Here is a 19,316-nt window from a genome sequence, read left to right as displayed (position 1 = left end):
CGAAAAAACGCATACGAAAATTTTGGACTCACAGTGTGCAAGCATAAGCCATATGAACTACTTTAATGGTGATATATTTGTTCTTTTTAGAATTTGAAAGTCATTGCATGACAAGAGCTTTAAAAAGTTTCTTCAAATAAGTTCTACTTTTTATGTTCCACAGAAAAAAAAAAAAAAAAAAAAGTATATGGGTTTGGAACGAATCAATGGTGAGTAAATAGCGACAGAACTCTTTTTAAGAATCACCACATTCGAGGTGCTGTTCTGAATAACACGTTTATTTTCCTGTCAAGGTAAATGACGGAATTGCTCTGACACCATAACAATTGTGTTTACTCCACTGCATGGTGGGTAACAGGAAAGCAGAATGCCAATCATCAGCAAACATGACGAAAGTCATGTGTTACAAATGTGGACTTATTTTCAGTTGCAATTCCATCCATTAATCCATGGCCGCAGGCTCCCTCCAGGCCCTCAGACTGGGAAAACGGGATAGAACCGAGCCTCACTGCACACTTTCTCCTCTCTCTCTCTCTCCCTCAATCACCGTGAAGGCGTCGAATGACCCAAGAGCCCCCAGTTTCTACCACATTCTGCCTGAGCGCCGAACTTTCTTCAAGTGCTGTCGAACCACTTAGGCAAATTGCCCCATTACGGACATCGGGAGAGTTGAAAGTCATCTCGATTCGTCGTGCAGAGCGCTTGAATAATAAAACCCCCTGAAGGTCGGATTTCTGTAAAAGAAGTTTAATGCTCATCCATATTCATACATATTCCATAGTTGGGGTAATCTGGTTGTCGTTTGATGAGGTCTTAGGGTTTCCCTAATGCCGTGTCTTATTGCTTTAGGACACGGGATCAGAGCGAACACACGGATGGCAGATTTACATTTTTTGGTAAACCATCCCTTTATAGGCAAGATAAAAAAATTTTACCCACTCAAAATTATTTACCTTTCTCTTCTCTTTTTTCTCATCTTTCTTGGTGAAGACGGTGTGAACCCACCAGATCTTGGTGAACATGCTGCCATAGGCTAAACTGAAGCCTAGTCCAAGCAGCCACAGGCGAAACTACGAGAGAATGAGAGACAGAGAGTTAATTTGGGAGCTCAGCTCCAAAGCAGCTATTCGTTTTTTACAACAAATCTTCGTCTTGCTCAAAGGTCAAGGCTGAATGAGAGGAAATGGCAATAAAAAAGTGAGTATAACATTTATGACACTACCTGGCACACCACGGGGAACTGTGATCTTTGGATATGGAGGCCATCGATGCCCAGAGGAAAGACAGCTGCTAATGCCAGCACGCAACCCACCGCCGTCATGTTGTTCAGATAGGGCTGAGAGTTCTGAATGTATCTGTCAGAATTAGTACAACAGACTACAGATATATTACACTGTTTCAAAATGAGAAATCCAAAACATTTTATGCTGGGCTGAAATATTATTTTGTAACAGTCATGGGAGCATTTAAAGGAGTCATAAAATCGTGAAAAATCTCATTTTCCTTTATCTTCTAAAATAAGAGTGTCACAACTTCAGTTTCCTCCCCAGTTCAAATTGGGTTTTATTAAAACCTTTATCCACGATCATTTCATTTCAGTCATAATGATTTGCATGCCACATTTTAGCACAGAGCATTTTATGAACCAGCCACAATGTGATCCAGCTTTGCAAACAACTTCTTAATTATTTTTGCTTTTCTTTTTCAGTAAAAAATATCTAATAACTTTTAAAATAAGATACAATTACGTGGAGAAAATATGTGTAAGATAATAACTTAATGACTTATTTTCAGGCAATATTTCTTGAAAAAATTATTTTTTTAATGTTCCAATACCACTGGCAAACTTATATATATAAATATATATATATATTAACCATAAACTTCAACACAACTTTGACAGATTTTTGCTTAAAACAATCTCCCTTTGTTAACAATGGGTTAACAAAAAATAAAAAATAAATAAATTAAATTAAATTAAATTAAATTAAATAAATGCTCAAGAAATAAAATGATAAAAATTACACACTGGAGGTGCGGTGTCATTAAAATAATTCAAATGGACAGAACTGACAGACTGACATACACAAAATAATTCTAAAATTACTTTTAATTGTAAGATTTTACTGCATTTTAGATCTCTTGCATGTGGATTTCTTATGAACACAGGATACTAACCTGACGCTACTGTTGTATATGTTGAAGGAAAGGCAAACTATGCCCAGAAGGATTCCCAGCCCAGCAAAGACAGACACTGATACAAAGAGCTTCTGGGAAAGGTAACGAAACTCCTCAATCACCTTGGTCTGGTCTGCCGGAGGGCCGAGGCCTATCAAAAGAGAAACCCGTCAGGAAATATCAGAGAAACCGAAAGAAACTCTGAAGCGCAGACAGAACGGATCGGCAGATAAGAACGTATAGATCACAACAACGTGACACTAGATGCAGAAAAAAATCAGAGATTGACTTCGTTGAGAGTTCGAAGAGCAAAGGCGAAGTATTCCAGCTTAGTTCAGAGAGTCATTAGCTACATCTGCGCTGTCACACTTCAGAAACACTTGACTTGGAGGGAATATTAACGGATTTTTTTTTACAGAAAATTTTCTGTGAAATAAGGCCAGTGGGCCGGTTTGACACGTCAAGTGTCTGGAAATTTTCAGGGGAAAAGGAAGCTCACAGCATTCACACATTAGCAAGACCAGACGGACTCTGACTTCTTTCACACTTTTCACACTTTTGGCGCTTGTTTTGGAGGAAAATCTGCAGAATTCTGTGAAACAGATTTAAAGATGTGTTAAATGGAGCTGGGAGTACTACACTTTCATTTCTAGCCCAAAGAACAAACAAATACACACAAAAAAAATTAATAAACAAACATACAAAGGACAAGGAATGTGTAAAAATTTGTGACTGAAGGTTATATTTCTGAGCTGGTGTGAGATCAGGGAGCCATTTGCCAGTTTCATTTTTTTGTTTGAAACTCTTGCAACAACAAAATGTTGCAAAATGAGAACAAATGTATATATCTGGGGGGATTTTTGATGATGGCATTTGGTATGAACACATTGTAAATGGCTTGTAAATAAGACATTTGGTGTACATGACAGGAGATCAAAGTGGGAGAGAGCAGGAAGACTAATGTCAATAAATGTGCATAAATATACTGACAAGACCTTTTCTTGCAGAGAAACGTCAATATCAATAGATTCAAATTTGAATGTTGTTATTTTTAATTAAGTTATCTGAAAACAGTGTGATGGACATTTTTGCTGTTGCATGGCATAATTTAAGTCATAAATTAGTTGAGAGAAATATGCCTATTATAATTAGTCAAAATAATTGATTAGTTAGTAATTATGTTTTATCACAAACTAAATTTTGTAGAAATTTAACGTACACTACCGTTCAATAGTTTGGGATCGAGAAGATATTTTAATATTTTTATTAGAAAGCAGCTCACCAAAGCTGCTTTACAGTAAAAACAGTAATATTCTGAAATATATTAAAGAACTGTTTTCTACTTTAATATATTTAAAAATAGAATTTATTTCTGTGATGGCAAATCTGAATTTTAAGCATCGTTACTCTAGTCTCCAGTGTCACATGATCCTTCAGAAATCATTCTTTTATGCTGATTTGCTGCTTTCTTATTATTATCAATGTTTCATATTTTTGCGGAAACTGACATTTTTTCTGAATTCTTTGATGAATTGAAAGTTCAACAAAACAGTGTTTATTTGACATCAAAATATTTTGACCATTACAAATATCGTTAGTCACTTTTGAACATTTGAATGCGTCCTTGCTGAATAAAATTATTAATAAATGTTTTATCACAAACTAAATTTTGTAGAAATTTAACGTACACTACCGTTCAATAGTTTGGGATCGAGAAGATATTTTAATATTTTTATTAGAAAGCAGCTCACCAAAGCTGCTTTACAGTAAAAACAGTAATATTCTGAAATATATTAAAGAACTGTTTTCTACTTTAATATATTTAAAAATAGAATTTATTTCTGTGATGGCAAATCTGAATTTTAAGCATCGTTACTCTAGTCTCCAGTGTCACATGATCCTTCAGAAATCATTCTTTTATGCTGATTTGCTGCTTTCTTATTATTATCAATGTTTCATATTTTTGCGGAAACTGACATTTTTTCTGAATTCTTTGATGAATTGAAAGTTCAACAAAACAGCGTTTATTTGACATCAAAATATTTTGACCATTACAAATATCGTTACTGTCACTTTTGAACATTTGAATGTGTCCTTGCTGAATAAAATTATTAATAAAATTCATACTGACCCCAAACATATAAGTTTATGGATGACATTGTTTGACTGAAACAAAATAGTTACGATCTACCAAATGTTGAATGAACATCAGTAAGAACCCCTACATATGATTCAAGATAAACTTAAAATTTCACAGGTCATCTATGTATCAATGTATCAATCTAAAATAAGTAAAAAGAGACAACACCAGTGTAAACTCATAGTAAAAGCATTATGTTCTCACTCCTCACAGTAATGTTATCACTGTGACTAAAATTACGAATTTACACCTCTCGCTGTTCAATCTGTCACTATAATTATAACCAAAAACAGGATCCCTGTGGGAACAATAATTACAGCGATGATGGCTGTCATGTGCATATAAAGCTATTTGAAAAAGACAAACAAATGACAGCGACTGGCAGAAATCTAACACTGAACGACAGTTAAAATGAGAGTATTTCTCTGTCAGAAGCAACCGTGTCATTACCGGGGACAGAAAGCTGACCGTGAGGGACATGTGTCCGTGAAAGACAGCTTGCCCTCGGCTTCGTCAAAAGTGACACAAGGTTTGTTGATACTTTTCCGAATGTCAGAATACTGATGGGTCAGGAGTGACACCTGACATTGGCTACTGCAATGTGGCAGCAATGCTGTGAGAGATAAATGTGTGTGTGTGTGTGTGTGTGTGTTAGAAAGCTCTGTCCTGTCAGTCGATGCATTCGCACAGTAAACCTTCCATCGTCCTTGATCTAAGAATCAGGACAGGGTGTTGCTATGGAGACCTGGCTTAACAACAGTTTCCAGAGCAATTTGGAAGAGAAAGTCATGCTAAAGTGGTTGTCAGGAGCGCCAAAGAGATTGCTGAAAAGCAAGGGCACTGCCATATGGTTCAAAAAGACAGAAGAAACAAAGTCCTGAGTTCTGACCCATGTTGTAAGTTTTAAAGGGCACGTTTTTATTTTAAGAAAGATTAGAAACTGCACAAATGCTTGAGAATCTCACCCGACGAATCCCGGAGGAGGTTCTGCGCTATTTGGACAGAACATCTGCTGCTTCTGCTATTATCAAGGGCAAAAAACGGCAAGCAATGTCACCAGCTTAATGCTCCGCTTTTCTCCATTGTGTGTGTGTGGGGGGGGGGCATGACTAAATAGGCCATAACTGTGTATTCAGTTTTTCTGAAAATAGCCGTGATTGGCTAAAAAGGATGTGCATTTGCAAATGAGGGAAGAAAGTTATTAAGTCAAATTAAGTTAAATGGCTTTTTGGATTTATGCCCTTTTGCAGTGCCTTTTGGTGACAGGAAGTTTCTGCAGAGAAAGTAAAGGAGTGGGATCACTAATTGCTATTTTTAATCAGTGGTCAGGTGTTATTAAATGAAGGAAGCATTTGTTTTAAACAGACAAAATTTTGTATAAGCCTTACTGGGATATTAGCCTTGTTTTTTAAATATACAACTATATTTAATTGTATACATATATTTGTATATACAATTAAATATATATTTATATACACATAAACCTTAATGTGCTCACCAAGGCTGCATTTTTTAGGTCAAAAACACAGTACAAACAGTAATATTGTATACTGTTACAATTTAAAATAACTGTTTTCTATTTTAATATATATTAAAATTTAATTTATTTCTGTGATGCAAAGCTGACTTTTCAGCATCATTACTCCAGCTCTTCTGCAGGGCTGGAAGATATGACTTAAAATCCAATCAAATCTTGATTAATTGAACATTTTACCTCGATTACGATTAATGAGTGATGATTTTATTTATTTACTTAATTTGTTTCCCTCATAGTTCACTGACAAGGTTTGTACTGTAAAAATGCTCAACTATTAAAGTAAATGCAAACTGTTTATGGTTATTTATTGAATATTTCGAACAATTGAAATCAAAGCACACGTTTCTTAAAATTAAAAGGTCTTATGAAAAGTCACATTTCAGTTTTAATGTAAAAAATATATTTTCGCATTAAAATATGTAAAAAGCATATTATTACGCTGCTCCTGTTGCTCAGATGACTCAGGTGTTTGAGTTCTCCTATATGTTGCTTTCATGCTGCTGACTGGATGGAGTAACGTGACTACACACGAGGTAGTATGTTTTTAAGGGGAAAGTCAGGGTTGCCAATTTGGGCTGCTGCCGCAGGTTGTTTTTCAGTCCGTTTTTTAATTAAACCAATCGCCCAACCCCTGAGCATAGTGGTTCAATGGATCACAAATCTCACGGTTCGGATCACATTACGGTTTAAAATTCGCTTGCTTGTGTAAATACGAACAAATGATAAGCTTATGCTCTATTATGGTTAAATTTTGCAATTAATCCGCGGATCACATGCGTGCCGAACCGTGGGGCTTGGTCCGTACGGATCACGGATCAACTACGATCCATTTAACCACTACCTTTTAGTGACTTTTTTAGTGACGTGACATGTGGCCAAGTATGGTGACCATACTTGGAATTAGTGCTCTGCATTTAACCCATCCAAAGTGCACACACACAGCAGTGAACACACACACACACCGTGAACACACACCCGGAGCAGTGGGCAGCCATTTCTGCTGCGGCGCCCGGGGAGCAGTTGGGGGTTCGGTGCCTTGCTCAAGGGCACCTCAGTCGTGGTATTGAAGGTGGGAAAGAGCGCTGTACATTCACTCCCCCCACCTACAATCCCTGCCGGTACGAGACTCGAACCCGCAACCTTGGTTACGAGTCCGACTCTCTAACCATTAGGCCACGACTACCTGAACATGATTATATTGGAGGAAGGGGACACACAACGGAGGGGAAAACTGCGGGAAAAAATGAGATTGGGCTAGTTTTGGTCTTGTTTTGAATAGCAATCGGGCTTGTTTTGTTTTGCGGACCTGGCAACCCTGGGGAAAGTATTAACAGGTTTAAAAAAACGAAATAACCGACATGAGAAAATTACGTCGGTTAATTACTTTTCTATTAATTGTCCAGCCCTAGTCTTCAGTGTCACATGATCCTTTAGAAATCATTGTAATATGCTGATTTGCTACTCAAGAAACATTCCGTGTGATTATCAATATTGAAAACTTAGTGTGTCATTTTTGTGTGTGTGTAAACCGTGGTACTTTTTTTTCAGGATTCTTGGAATAGAAAGCTCTAAATGACAGCATATATTTCAAATATAAATTTTTGCGACAATGTGAAAGTCTTTGCTGTCACTTTTGATCAATTTAATGCATCCTTCCTAAATAAAAATGTTAATTTCTTTAAAAAAATTAAAAAAATACTGACCCCAAATGGTATATTGTGTGTATATATATTTTTTTTTTTTCATACCTAATTTACTGTAATTAATTTTATCACACTGAACCTTACTATAAAGCATTGTATTTAAAGTTACTCTTGTGACCTTTTAGGAGGATATTAGCATATAGATGGTCTCAAAAATAATAGACATTGGACTAAAAGCCACAAAACTCCCATCCCACAGAAAAAGAATTAACTATATAAACTAACTATATAAATAACTTTATATGTAGCTAAAGTATCTAAACACACTCTCTCACTTTATAGAACCCAACCAACAAAAAGATAATAATAATAAAACCTTCAGAAATTTTCACATCTGAATGCATTTCATACACTTTGGAAACACTGTAATCACCCTGTCAGATACAGTCAATTGCAGTGTTCAGTCACTAAGCTGACACTGACATCTATAATAATCTTTCACTTTTTCCAAAATTTCTGCCTGCAGCATTGATCTTCACCTTGTAGCCATTCAGAAAACAAGTTCTAGTGAAGTGTGAGGTCATTACTCGTCTAATGTAGGGCAGCGCTGCTTTGTTACCGTCACGCTGGTGGAATCCACTCAATGGGATCACAGCATGAAGGATTGATTAGAGCCTAAATCAAGAATGACTCACAGAAGAGGACCGGGCAAATCCAGCAAATAATCGCCTCTGTATCCCTTGGGTGAGAAAATACAGGATTTTGGTGGCGGCAATTCAATTCCCATTTCTTGGCAGAAAACCAATTTTTGGGGTAATAGGGAAGGCACTGATTGGTGCTTTTGTTAATGATTCACTAGAATAGTATCCCGGCATCCATGCAGAAACAGGAGCAAGTTGAGCGACAACTATGCATTTTTTATCGAAGCTATTCTTAGGGTGACATTGCACCTGACAGGACGCTTTTAAAAGTAAAGTGTTTCTTTTGCTTTGTTCACGCTGCATTTTTAGGACTGGCTGCCCAAAAAGGCCAATGGAAAACTGAAAATGATTTCACAAGGCGCATGACACAATAAAAAGCGTCAGAGGCATTTCTGTACTATTTACACATTCATGCATATGCTGAGTATGAAACCACACACCCGTTTGCTCATTCAGTACACTCTAAATGCAGTCAATGTGAGCATAAATAAGTGACACTGCACTTTGTGTGACAGTCACACAGCATCCTGAATGAGGAAAAAAAGTACTTCATCTGATCTGATCATTTAGACTGAAACATATTTCTAAAAATATTATTATAATCATGTTTCAGACAGCATTTAGATATTAGATTGGGTTGCACATTTTTTTATTTCCCCACAGCTATTCTGAGCTGTGACATTAAAAGCAGCAGAAAGGGAAAAAATACAAGTCAATTTCACTAGACTGGTAAATACTAAGAATTTACTAAATACTAATCTAAATACAAAGAATCCTAAAACAACTTAATGGATCGGAGTCAAAGACGTCAAAAAATTGGATTTTTGAACAAAACCTTGGTTTACCTTTCCACAAGAAGATTAAATTACTTTTTCAATTTCACACTCTTTCCTACACGTTGTACTTTCCCATTTATCGGTGAGCATCATCACACATTTTCATTTGATCCACTCTGCGCCTTACATCTTCTTTCATCAATACCAGTTTGTCAATCGAGCAAATTCACAGAGCTGCACAAAGGTCAGAGCGAGCCGTGAACGGCACCGCGGCTCCACTTCTCCGCTCCCCTGGGCCTGTATGGCCTCCTCTAGCAGAAACGACAGCTAATTGTTAGCGATGTATTAAAGAGCGCGACAGGGCTTTGTTGAGCTAACAGAAATCAATACTGGTAAGCCTCAATCTCGACGGGCCGAGTGCGGCTGTGAAAGGTAATGGGAGTGGAATGGACAGAGCTGTCTCGACGAGCAGAAAAAAGGCTGGTTTCTCTTACCAATCCATTTGTCATTTCCGTACCAGGACAGGTTGCCTTTTGTGCTGTCATAGTATCCAATCTTCTTGTAGCTCCCACCTGAGGGAAAAAAATGCAAGAAGTTAAATGAAAGACGAGAAACGCCTGAAAGAAAAGTGTATATGAAACCATCTTCTTCAGCCTTGACCCCAAACAAAGAGACCCTCATCTGTCCATGAATTCCTTTTGTACTATAGACAATGTAATGAACAATGTAATGTTTTTAAAGGCTTGTATTAAAAGTCTTGTGTAAATATAGCATGTAATTAACAGCGTGTCAACTAAAGGTCACATTAAGAAAACTTGCTTGCACTAAGCACTGCAATAAAAGCTTCAAAAGAGGCCTGACTCGACAAATCTGGAAAAGTAGTCGACTTAGAGCTGCATCAACGGGTCGGGGAAAAAAACAAGCCCAACTGCATTGATCAAAGTTAATCTGAAAGGCAACATATTGTAGAAAAACTTTGCTCTTTGGATATCAAAGACTTTGATGTACTATGTAGACAAACTTTCGCAACACAAAACTTAAGACTCTCTCACTAGTCCAGACAGGAAATTTGGGTAATTCAGAAATCTTTAACACTAAAATACGACCGCAGACACAGTGAAGTAATGAGGAGGAAGTAGGATAAATGGGCTTTTCTTTAACTACAGGCAGTTTAGGCCCTTTGGACTTTTAGAAAGTTTCTTTTAGACATTTTATTTCTAACATATAGTCACTTTTCACACTCTAACTAGTTTAATTTGTCTACTAACAATGTCCAACAGTGGACATTGACACATCATAGGAGAATTTTGTCAGTTTGTCCCCCCCATCACAGTGTAATTTCTACCACAAATCAAATTATGCATTCAATAACACACTTAGTTGGCCTTTTATTTTATGATTATAAGATATATATATATATACATACAGTGCTGGGTAGATTACTTTCAAATTGTAGTCAGTTACGGATTCCAAATTACATGACAAAAATTTTAGTTAGTAATGTAATCCATTACATTATACATTTCAGGGAACATAATCTGATTATTTTTTGATTACTTTTGGATTCCTTTTGACCTAACTCGTTTATCACATTGATTTAAATAGGAAAACCTTGTACCATTTTGCTATAAAAATGCAAAGAGAAAGCAAAAACATTCCATTTGTTGTTATTAAGAACATGAAGTGCATAAAACGTCAAGGTTTCACAAACTGGGCTTTGTGAAAAAATTTCAGGGGGTTTGTGAGTTTAATGAAAAGCTGATAATTAATTAAATCATAAAAATGTAAAGCAAAAATAAATCCTTTTAAAACAACAATAATCAAAATAAAACGCTAACTTTTTTTTTTTTTACCTGCATGTCACGTGACCTTTACCCAACTTTAGAAAACAGGGAACATGCAAATGTTCATAAATCCAGTGCTGTGTGGCGTCTCAATTTTCTGAGTAATTATAGCCACCTGACTGGTCTTTGTGTGAATGTCCTAGAAGACTAGAAGACTTCTGAATAAGTGGTGGTCTATTTTAGAAAGGAAAATTTAAAAGATTAAAAAGATCAATTAAGAAGAATCAATCAATTCTGAAACATTTATTGCTATTGTGTGAATAATATGTAATCATATAATCAATAAAAAGCAACTATAGTCTGATTACGAGTATTTAAAAATGTAATATAATCTAATTACAAGTACCTAATTTTTGGAATTTGATTACATAATCCAGATTACATATAATCAGTTACTACCCAGCACTGTATATACATATGTAATATATTTATATATACTATACATATACAAGTATGCACATATATACAAGTGCACATTCAATACAATTCAAAAGGGTGGTGGAATTTTTTTTCTATCCAGCTAAGCAAACATCACAGCTAAAAAAAAACATTCAGTTGACTGGGAACAATAAAATACTAATTTACAACAGTAGAACTGTGTGGTAGAAATGATGTCACAGTTATTACAATCATAATCTTTGAAAAAAAAAAAAAAAAAAATTTTTCCAAAAACAACTTTAACGTAAAATATTGAAAAAGTGTTTATTGGTTATTCTATCATAAGTGAACAATTATACAACACCACAAAAATGTAGTATGTGACCCTTTTAAATGCAGTTAAGTGCATTATTATGTTATCGTCATTATCTTCTACATCAGTTTTAGGGATTTCAGTTTTTTTGTACCTTGCAGTTGCTCAATGAGAGTCCAGGCCATACGTGAACCTTGAGCATCAAACACGACATGACCCTACGAAACACAAATGCATAAATATAAAAAGTTGATACAAAATCATCATTTATGAAATCCATTTGTGACTCATCATGAAAACAGAAGTATAAAAGGCAAAGATCTGTGGAAAATAAAGGCTGAATCATCCCATAATGAGTTTGAACTCATTGTTATCATAAAAATGTGATCATCTGAGACTGATGAGTGTCTCTACGAGTTTAAGATTTAAAAGGCTCTCTGACAGGTCTGAGAAATTATCGTCTGGAGTATTTCATCTCATTGTTATCTGACAGCTATTTCTGCCGTTTTTCAGAAAAGTTATTCATCAACTCACAGACACTCCTTCAAACGAGCTGGTGTTGAGGGCTCGGTAAATCTCAGCAGTGATTTCCTTGTTGTTGTAGTTGAAATCCTCCAATGCCCAGCCTTTGGCCCTCAGAGGGGCCACCGTTTTATTGAGGGCCAGTGCAAGAGCCCACACAGCATCATACGCCAGCGGAGCTTCCTGAAATCCACCCGTTTCTTCCGGATTCTTCCCCCCAAGACGTGACATCAGCTGGGCCAGGAACTCTTGGGAGGTCTGTGGAGGGATTTTTATAGACAGTTTTAACATAAGCATGATCCAATGTAAAAGTCCTTGTCTGAATTAATCATAAGATCCACTCACCAGGTTGGAGGCACCGCGGACGGTCTCCGGGTTTAGCATGACGATTTCAGTAGTGACGTGCCCTTCCACGGCTTCCGTCATGTTCTCCACTGTGCAATTGATGGCTGGATCTTTGATCTTAAACCAGTTGTCTGCGTACCAGCCGATGAGGAACCATACGTACTTCTTACCATAGAGTTTCTCTTTGAAGACCTGCCAAAGATGACACCATGTTTTCAAGGTTTGTGCTTAAGCAATAATCTTATTCAATATTTTAATCTCAGTTAAGCCACAGTGAGTTAACTCAAACTGAGTAGAAACATCGAGCTGAACTGATATAAATAAATTGACAGTTCAGATGTACTTGTAAAAAAAGAACTGTAATTGTCACTTGCCTCGCAAAACACCTTTCTGGCTTCAGTCTCGTAAAAGAGGCCGACTATGATTCTAGCATCTTGACGCTGGAAACGTATTAGAGAAAAGAAATCAAGACACAGAAACATCACACAATGTGTCACTAGCCTGATTTACATCCACATATTTTATGCAAATTTGGGGTCATGCATCAAAACACTGGATGGAAACGGCATTAAAGATATTTGAGAATCAATTACAATTTCTTTCTTCATCATTTTCCCATAGGTGGAAACATAGCTACAGACAACAAATAGCAAGAATGATTATTAATAATGACTACCACAGTTTATTAATTTATTTTTAATTTATACTAACACTGACAGTATACTAACACTAACATATAGAATAAATATATATAAATATTATATTATATTGATTATATATAAATTCTGATTTGATCAGCTGCAGTTAAAGCTGCTATGTTGTTTGGTAACCACAAACAGCCTATAATGAACTACATTAGTTGCTAGGATTATTTTTTATTTGGATAACTATTTATTATAAATATGACTCTCTATTGAACATTTCTACATAAAAGCAATAAGCCACTTGAGTATGTGGGTTACGCTGATTTAGTCATGTGTAAGAACACTTCTTGTGACTTCCTGCTTTAGTTTACTCTGTTCGTGACATGCTTTAAAGGTGAAGTATGTCATTTCTGAACCATTAGCATTACCAAACAGAATAGCACAAATAATGACAATTTTCAAAAAGCTTTCCTAAACATTTCCAAGAGAAATCATACAGGATTCCTTATAGTTCTCTCTGCATATTGATGTGAAAGGAGAAAATATTGTAGCAGTGAAATTACACACATGACCTTTAAAAACATTGAAGATTTGATATTTGGCGGAATTATATAAGGCTAGGCATAAGCCAAAATATTTTAAGCCAAGCATTTAAAAAGACAGTCTCATGAGATCTTCATGCAATATCATTTTACAATAAAAAGTGCTGTCTAATTATTCAATAATAACTGTCAGCAGCGACCGAGACAATATCCGAACCGTCACTTGATCTGACAGAGGGGACTGATCCTTCAGACTGTTGATTTATTTCACATAAGATTTTCATGCGCTCTGCCTGCTAGCTACCCGTCACGGGCTGAGGAGAGGAAGTGAGCGGCTGGTGAATTTTTCATCAAAGCACCTTCAGGTTTTTGACAGCCACTGCGGGATCCGTGAGGAAGCTCTGTCTAACGCTTATCTCGATGCCGGCCTCCTTCACACGCTCCTCCAGATCATCCAAAGTCTGGAGAGAGAAAGAGAGAGAGCAGGAGTGACAGGACAGGAGTGATGTTTGTGGAGAGCGGAGGACAGACAAGAAGAGCGCACATGAAAAGATCAAGGAGCGAGTGAAAGAGAAGAACAAAAGGAGGCCATGAGATGAATGGTCAAAGTGCATACCAAAGTAAAGGAAATAGAGAAAAAGAACACAGTCCAGAAAGAAAGGTGAATGGAAAAAAGATGGGAGATATGAGCTCCGTTACAAAACCCTTTTTAAGGTGATATAAGTGCACTCCGGAAACAAAATTATTATCCAAAAATATTTATGCTTTTTATAATATATAAATAATAAAAAAATACTCATAATTCATTTAATATATAATAGTATCCTCAAGTATCATTAAAAAAAGTTGTTAACTATAATATAAACATCAGGGTTATTATTTTTGTTAACTAAAACGAAAACTAACATCAAACGCATTAAAAAAAAAAACATTTTCATTACATTAAATAAAATTAACTTATTTTATTTCAGTTAGTTTCCAAAGCAACATTTCTAATATTACAAATCAACAGAAAACTGTATAGACATATTTAAATAATAATAATATTAATGCCAAAAACACACAACAAATGACTCAAATTAATTCAAAATATTAACAACAACTATAATAGTGTATCAATAACAATAATATAACAGATTAAAAACTGATATACATAATATAAACTTATAATATAATTCAAATGTATTAAATAGTTAATCAAAATATTATATATAAACAAATGAATAGATATACTCATGATTCTTTCAATATATAACTATCAATAAAAATAAAAATAGTTAACTATATTATAAAAATGGCATGAGTGTATATCATTACATTTCATTACATGATTGATATATTCCCTCAGGAGTGTTATTTATGATGCCTATGTAGAGCTTTGCAAATCACTCTATGTAGGCAACGAGGCAGTGTATTTTTGAAAAGGTGCCAACGAGACACCCGACATCAATGAATGGCGGAATATGGAGAAAGAAAGAGGATGTGAACAGGAGAGAAGGACTGGGATGAAAGTAAATGAGAAAAAGAGATGAGCTGGTGAAGAGATGGAGGGGGATCATTAGCCTAGCGGAATTACACTAGCTCAATATTGAATCCACGCACGAGAGATTTATGACTTGGTCAATATTCCTAGCAGCCAACATGAAGAAAAATTACTTTAAGAGTCCTTCATCACTTAAGGAGAGAATAATCAACCACAGTCTTTGCCATTCACTCTGAGGCATTAACCTTAGAGTAAAGAGGCAGCTAAGCTCACTAACAGTTTTAAGATGCACAGGAAACCACTTTTCTGGAAAATGACTTCTTTTAAAAGGGTCATGCCATTTTTTTTTACATTTAATTTCCCCCTGAGGTCTACTTATAGCGTTCATCAAAGTTTTTTGCGCAAACACAGTCATAATTTATTTTTCATGACCATTTTCCATTTTCAATTTCTTAGTGACCTTTCAAATTTTTATCCCGTTTTTTTGTTGCTGTGTGTTTAAAGGGTTAGTTCACCCAAAAATGAAAATTCTGACATTAATTACTCACCCTCATGTCGTTAAAACCCGTAAGACCTTCATTCATCTTCGGAACACAAATTAAAGATGTTTTTGATGGAATCTGAGAGCTGTCTTTGAGGCAGACAGAGAAATACTGTTTTTTATTTATTTATTTTTATTATTATTTTGCTGGAATAGGGTCAAATGTCATATGGCATTCATAAAAAAAATACAATTCAAATGTTTTATTTGAAAAACAATTCAGTTCAATTTTAAGCTCTCAAATAAATCTAGACTATGTCTGTATGAGGTTTCTACCAGCACAGATGGGTAACGTCAAGTAAATACAATTACACAGCCTCCCCTCTACAGGCACACTTCTATTGTTCTCCCCTCCTGAGAATATTACACTCACAATAGGAAAGTAGTGTGGGAAACACTTCCGTGCTCCCAACTCACATGTTCTGGAGTCAATGGAGATGACCTCCCTAACAACAGCAAGCCTTTCATCCTATCTTTTCCCAGGGGCTGATGCAAGTGTGTGTGTCACTGAACAATTAGACACGCAACAAGTGGAGTCCAAAAGTCTACATGGAAAATTCAGGATTTAACATTTTATTTAAATCTGGTAATTAACAGGAAACTTTAGGATTTTGAGAAAAAACAAAGAAAGAAACAAAATAGCATAAAAAGTATTTCAGAAATATTTCAGATTCTACACTATTTCTAAGTCACTATTCAAGTACAGCTGGTCAGATGTTCCTCCATTAAAGATTTTGTTGAAAAATGAAAAATTCTGTCATTAATGACTCAAGAAATTGTTGAATAAAGTTGTTATTTTTGTTTTCTTTGTGCATAAAAAGTATTCTCGTAGCTTCCTAAAATTACGGTTGAACCCCTGATGTCACATGGATTATTTTACCGATCTCCTTGCTACGTTTCTGGACTTGAGAACATTTCAGTTGTATTGCTGTCTATGGGAGGGTCAGACCGCTCTCAGATTCCATCAAAAATATCTTAATTTGTGTTCCGAAGATGAACAAAGGTCTTATGGGTTTGGAACGACATGAGGGTGAGTAATTCATGACAGAATTTTCATTTTTGGGTGAACTAACCCTTTAAGACTTCTTTGCATGTGAAATGCATTACAATACTGTGATACAGCCTCTTTGCGAAGCTTGTACTACATTGTATGTGCTGTGAAAACTGTTAAGATCTTTTCTAATGATAGTATATGCAGAGTTGTAGGTGCTCCACACAGCCAAGAAGACATGGTAGGATGGATTTTACTACATTTTCCCCTCATTATTAGCTCTTCGGGTGGTCAATGCATATTTTGGTGTTTAGTAATAACACTTGCCCATCTAGTCTACTTCCTTCTTCTGAGCATGTCAAGTCACTAAACACAAAAAAAAACAAGCGTTCTATGTAAATTTATGTGGATTTTTGCACGTTCTGAGTTTCTTAAAGTTTCTGTTTAAAGGGTTAGTTCACCCAAAAATGAAAATTCTGTCATTAATTACTCACCCTCGTGTCGCTCCAAACCGTTAAGACCTTCGTTCATCTTTGGAACACAAATTAAGATATTTTTGATGAAATCCGAGAGCTTTCTGACCCTGCATAGAGAGCAACGCAACTGAAACATTCAATGCCCAGAAAGGTAGTAAGCACATCGCTAAAATAATCAAATAGAACGTGTCAAAGACTGACAGGGAAGAGAAGGGATTGTTGAATAAAGTTTTTATTTTAGTTTTCTTTGCGCACAAAAAGTATTTTCGTAACTTCATAAAATTACAGTTGAACCACAGATATCACATGGACTATTTTAACAATGTCCTTACTACCTTTCTGGGCCTTGAGTGTGGTAGTTGCGTTGCTGTGTATGCAGGGTCAGAATGCTCTCGGACTTCATCAAAAATATCTTAATTTGTTTCCCGAAGATGAACGAAGATCTTATGGGTTTGGAACGACATGAGGGTTGAGTAATTAATCCGAATTTTCATTTTTGAGTGAACTATTCCTTTAAAGTTTCAAGATGCATTTCACACAGTGAGCTGTATTTGAGGTTTCACTAAGAGGACGGTCTCAACCAAAATCTTATTCGTCACCAGAAATCTTCAGAACCTGGTAGCAGTTGAAAAAGCACAGCATGAATATACAGAGTATGATAAATAAAAGAGAATGTTTTCGATGTAGGACTGACTGAGGTAAAGACTTCAGTGGTCTGCTGGATGGTGGCAATCTTTGTCCATCCCCACTTCTGGAAGAGCCGCACACGTGTGGGATTATGCAGAGTTGCTGACGGGTGCGTACGGAAGAAAGTGGGAAAGCGCTGGCGGTTGGATAAAGCTGGAGAACTGGAGCCGTATGAAAACTACAGAGAGACAGAGAGAGAGAGGGAGACAGCAGTTAAAAAGGTGGAAGGATAGAGAGAGCACACTGACTGGAAAGATTTACTCAGCTATATGGTTGACCTTATTTGATACCCCTGAAAAGAACGAAACACAAAGCAAAAGCAGAGCAAAAATATGAGTCAGATTTCTGCACACACTGGAAGAAGGGTAAATGTCAACCCAGTGAAGCCAGAAACCTGAATAAATAAGCCAATCTGTTTCTACATCCAATGTTGACGTGTCAGTACTTAGAAAGGCACAACGTAGAAATGCTAACTGCTTTCTGCTTCAGAAATAAACCTTTGTATTTCAAGCAATGAACCAGGTTGCCTGATGAAAAAGAATTAAATGAGTAGGCTACTTATTATAACACTTTATTTTAAGGTGTCCTTGTTACACGTTAAATGTACTTACTATTATAATAACAATAAATTATGCCTAATTATATGCAAGTAACCCTTAACCAAACCCTAATCCTAACCATAACCATATAGTAAGTACATGTAGTAATTAATATTACTCGGTACTTAAATGTATAATTACACTGTAACAAGGACACCTTCAAATAAAATAGACACCTTAAAATAACCCATTTTTAAAGTAACTGTACTTATAATGTAATACTTTACTTATTAAAACACCTCAGTTTACTTTTACTTTAAAGTACATTTTAAGGCATCATGTGTTAATAATATTTTCATGCTTTAAAGTAGTACACTTCGTTTGATATGTTGGCATAACACACTAAAACAGAATTTGATTATAATTTTAACTGTGTTATGCTATATTACATTTAATTTCATATATTTAAAATCTAATTAATTGCAACTTTATACATTAATGTAACATTACAAATGTGTTATTTTAATATAGCCTATATATATAAATAAATGATATCAACTTTCAATAGAAATAACAGAAACGCTGCATTACATACTGTATAAAGATGAAAAAAATGCACTTTAAAGGTCAAAAATGTATAATTTTACCATTTAGTAAAATTTTAACTAGAATATATTTTCATTTAACTGCAATTAACTCGCATTAAAGTGATGGAAAACATTACATTTAGTTTGCACTTAAAGGGTTAGTTCACCCAAAAATGAAAATTAGGCTGCGTTTTACTCACCCCCGAGGCATCCTAGGTTTATATGACTTTCTTCTTTCAGACGAATCCAGTCGGAGTTATATTAAAAATTGTCTTTGATCTTTCAAGCTGTTTAATGGCACTCAGCGGGTGTTGCATTGCTTCAGTCCAAAAGAACTTAAATAAAAAGCGCCCATCCATAAAAAAAAAAGTGTCTCACACGGGAACAAAGACCTCCTGTAGCGAATCGATGCGTTTTTGTAAGAAAAATAACCATATTTAAAACGTAAT

General features: G+C 35.6%; 1 protein-coding gene across 1 annotated transcript in view; it reads right to left on the bottom strand.

Annotated features, from left to right (window-relative positions):
* Nucleotides 1–19,316, bottom strand: part of LOC107752602 (gamma-aminobutyric acid type B receptor subunit 1-like) — a 53,722-nt gene that overhangs the window by 10,444 nt on the left and 23,962 nt on the right. Inside the window, exons 9-18 of the mRNA XM_016568617.1 lie at nucleotides 17,749–17,919; nucleotides 13,923–14,024; nucleotides 12,752–12,817; nucleotides 12,378–12,569; nucleotides 12,045–12,290; nucleotides 11,665–11,728; nucleotides 9,470–9,547; nucleotides 2,179–2,329; nucleotides 1,223–1,355; nucleotides 954–1,070 (exon numbers count right to left, since the gene is read on the bottom strand). Of these exons, the coding sequence (XP_016424103.1) occupies nucleotides 954–1,070; nucleotides 1,223–1,355; nucleotides 2,179–2,329; nucleotides 9,470–9,547; nucleotides 11,665–11,728; nucleotides 12,045–12,290; nucleotides 12,378–12,569; nucleotides 12,752–12,817; nucleotides 13,923–14,024; nucleotides 17,749–17,919 (1,320 nt within the window). The remainder of the gene's footprint in view (nucleotides 1–953; nucleotides 1,071–1,222; nucleotides 1,356–2,178; nucleotides 2,330–9,469; nucleotides 9,548–11,664; nucleotides 11,729–12,044; nucleotides 12,291–12,377; nucleotides 12,570–12,751; nucleotides 12,818–13,922; nucleotides 14,025–17,748; nucleotides 17,920–19,316) is intronic.

This window comes from Sinocyclocheilus rhinocerous, unplaced genomic scaffold, assembly GCF_001515625.1.
Source record: "Sinocyclocheilus rhinocerous isolate Xijiao unplaced genomic scaffold, SAMN03320098_v1.1 scaffold1965, whole genome shotgun sequence".
Classification (NCBI taxonomy): Eukaryota; Metazoa; Chordata; class Actinopteri; order Cypriniformes; family Cyprinidae; genus Sinocyclocheilus; species Sinocyclocheilus rhinocerous.
Note: the sequence above shows the minus strand (reverse complement) of the source record. Positions and strands in the feature narration are given on the sequence as shown.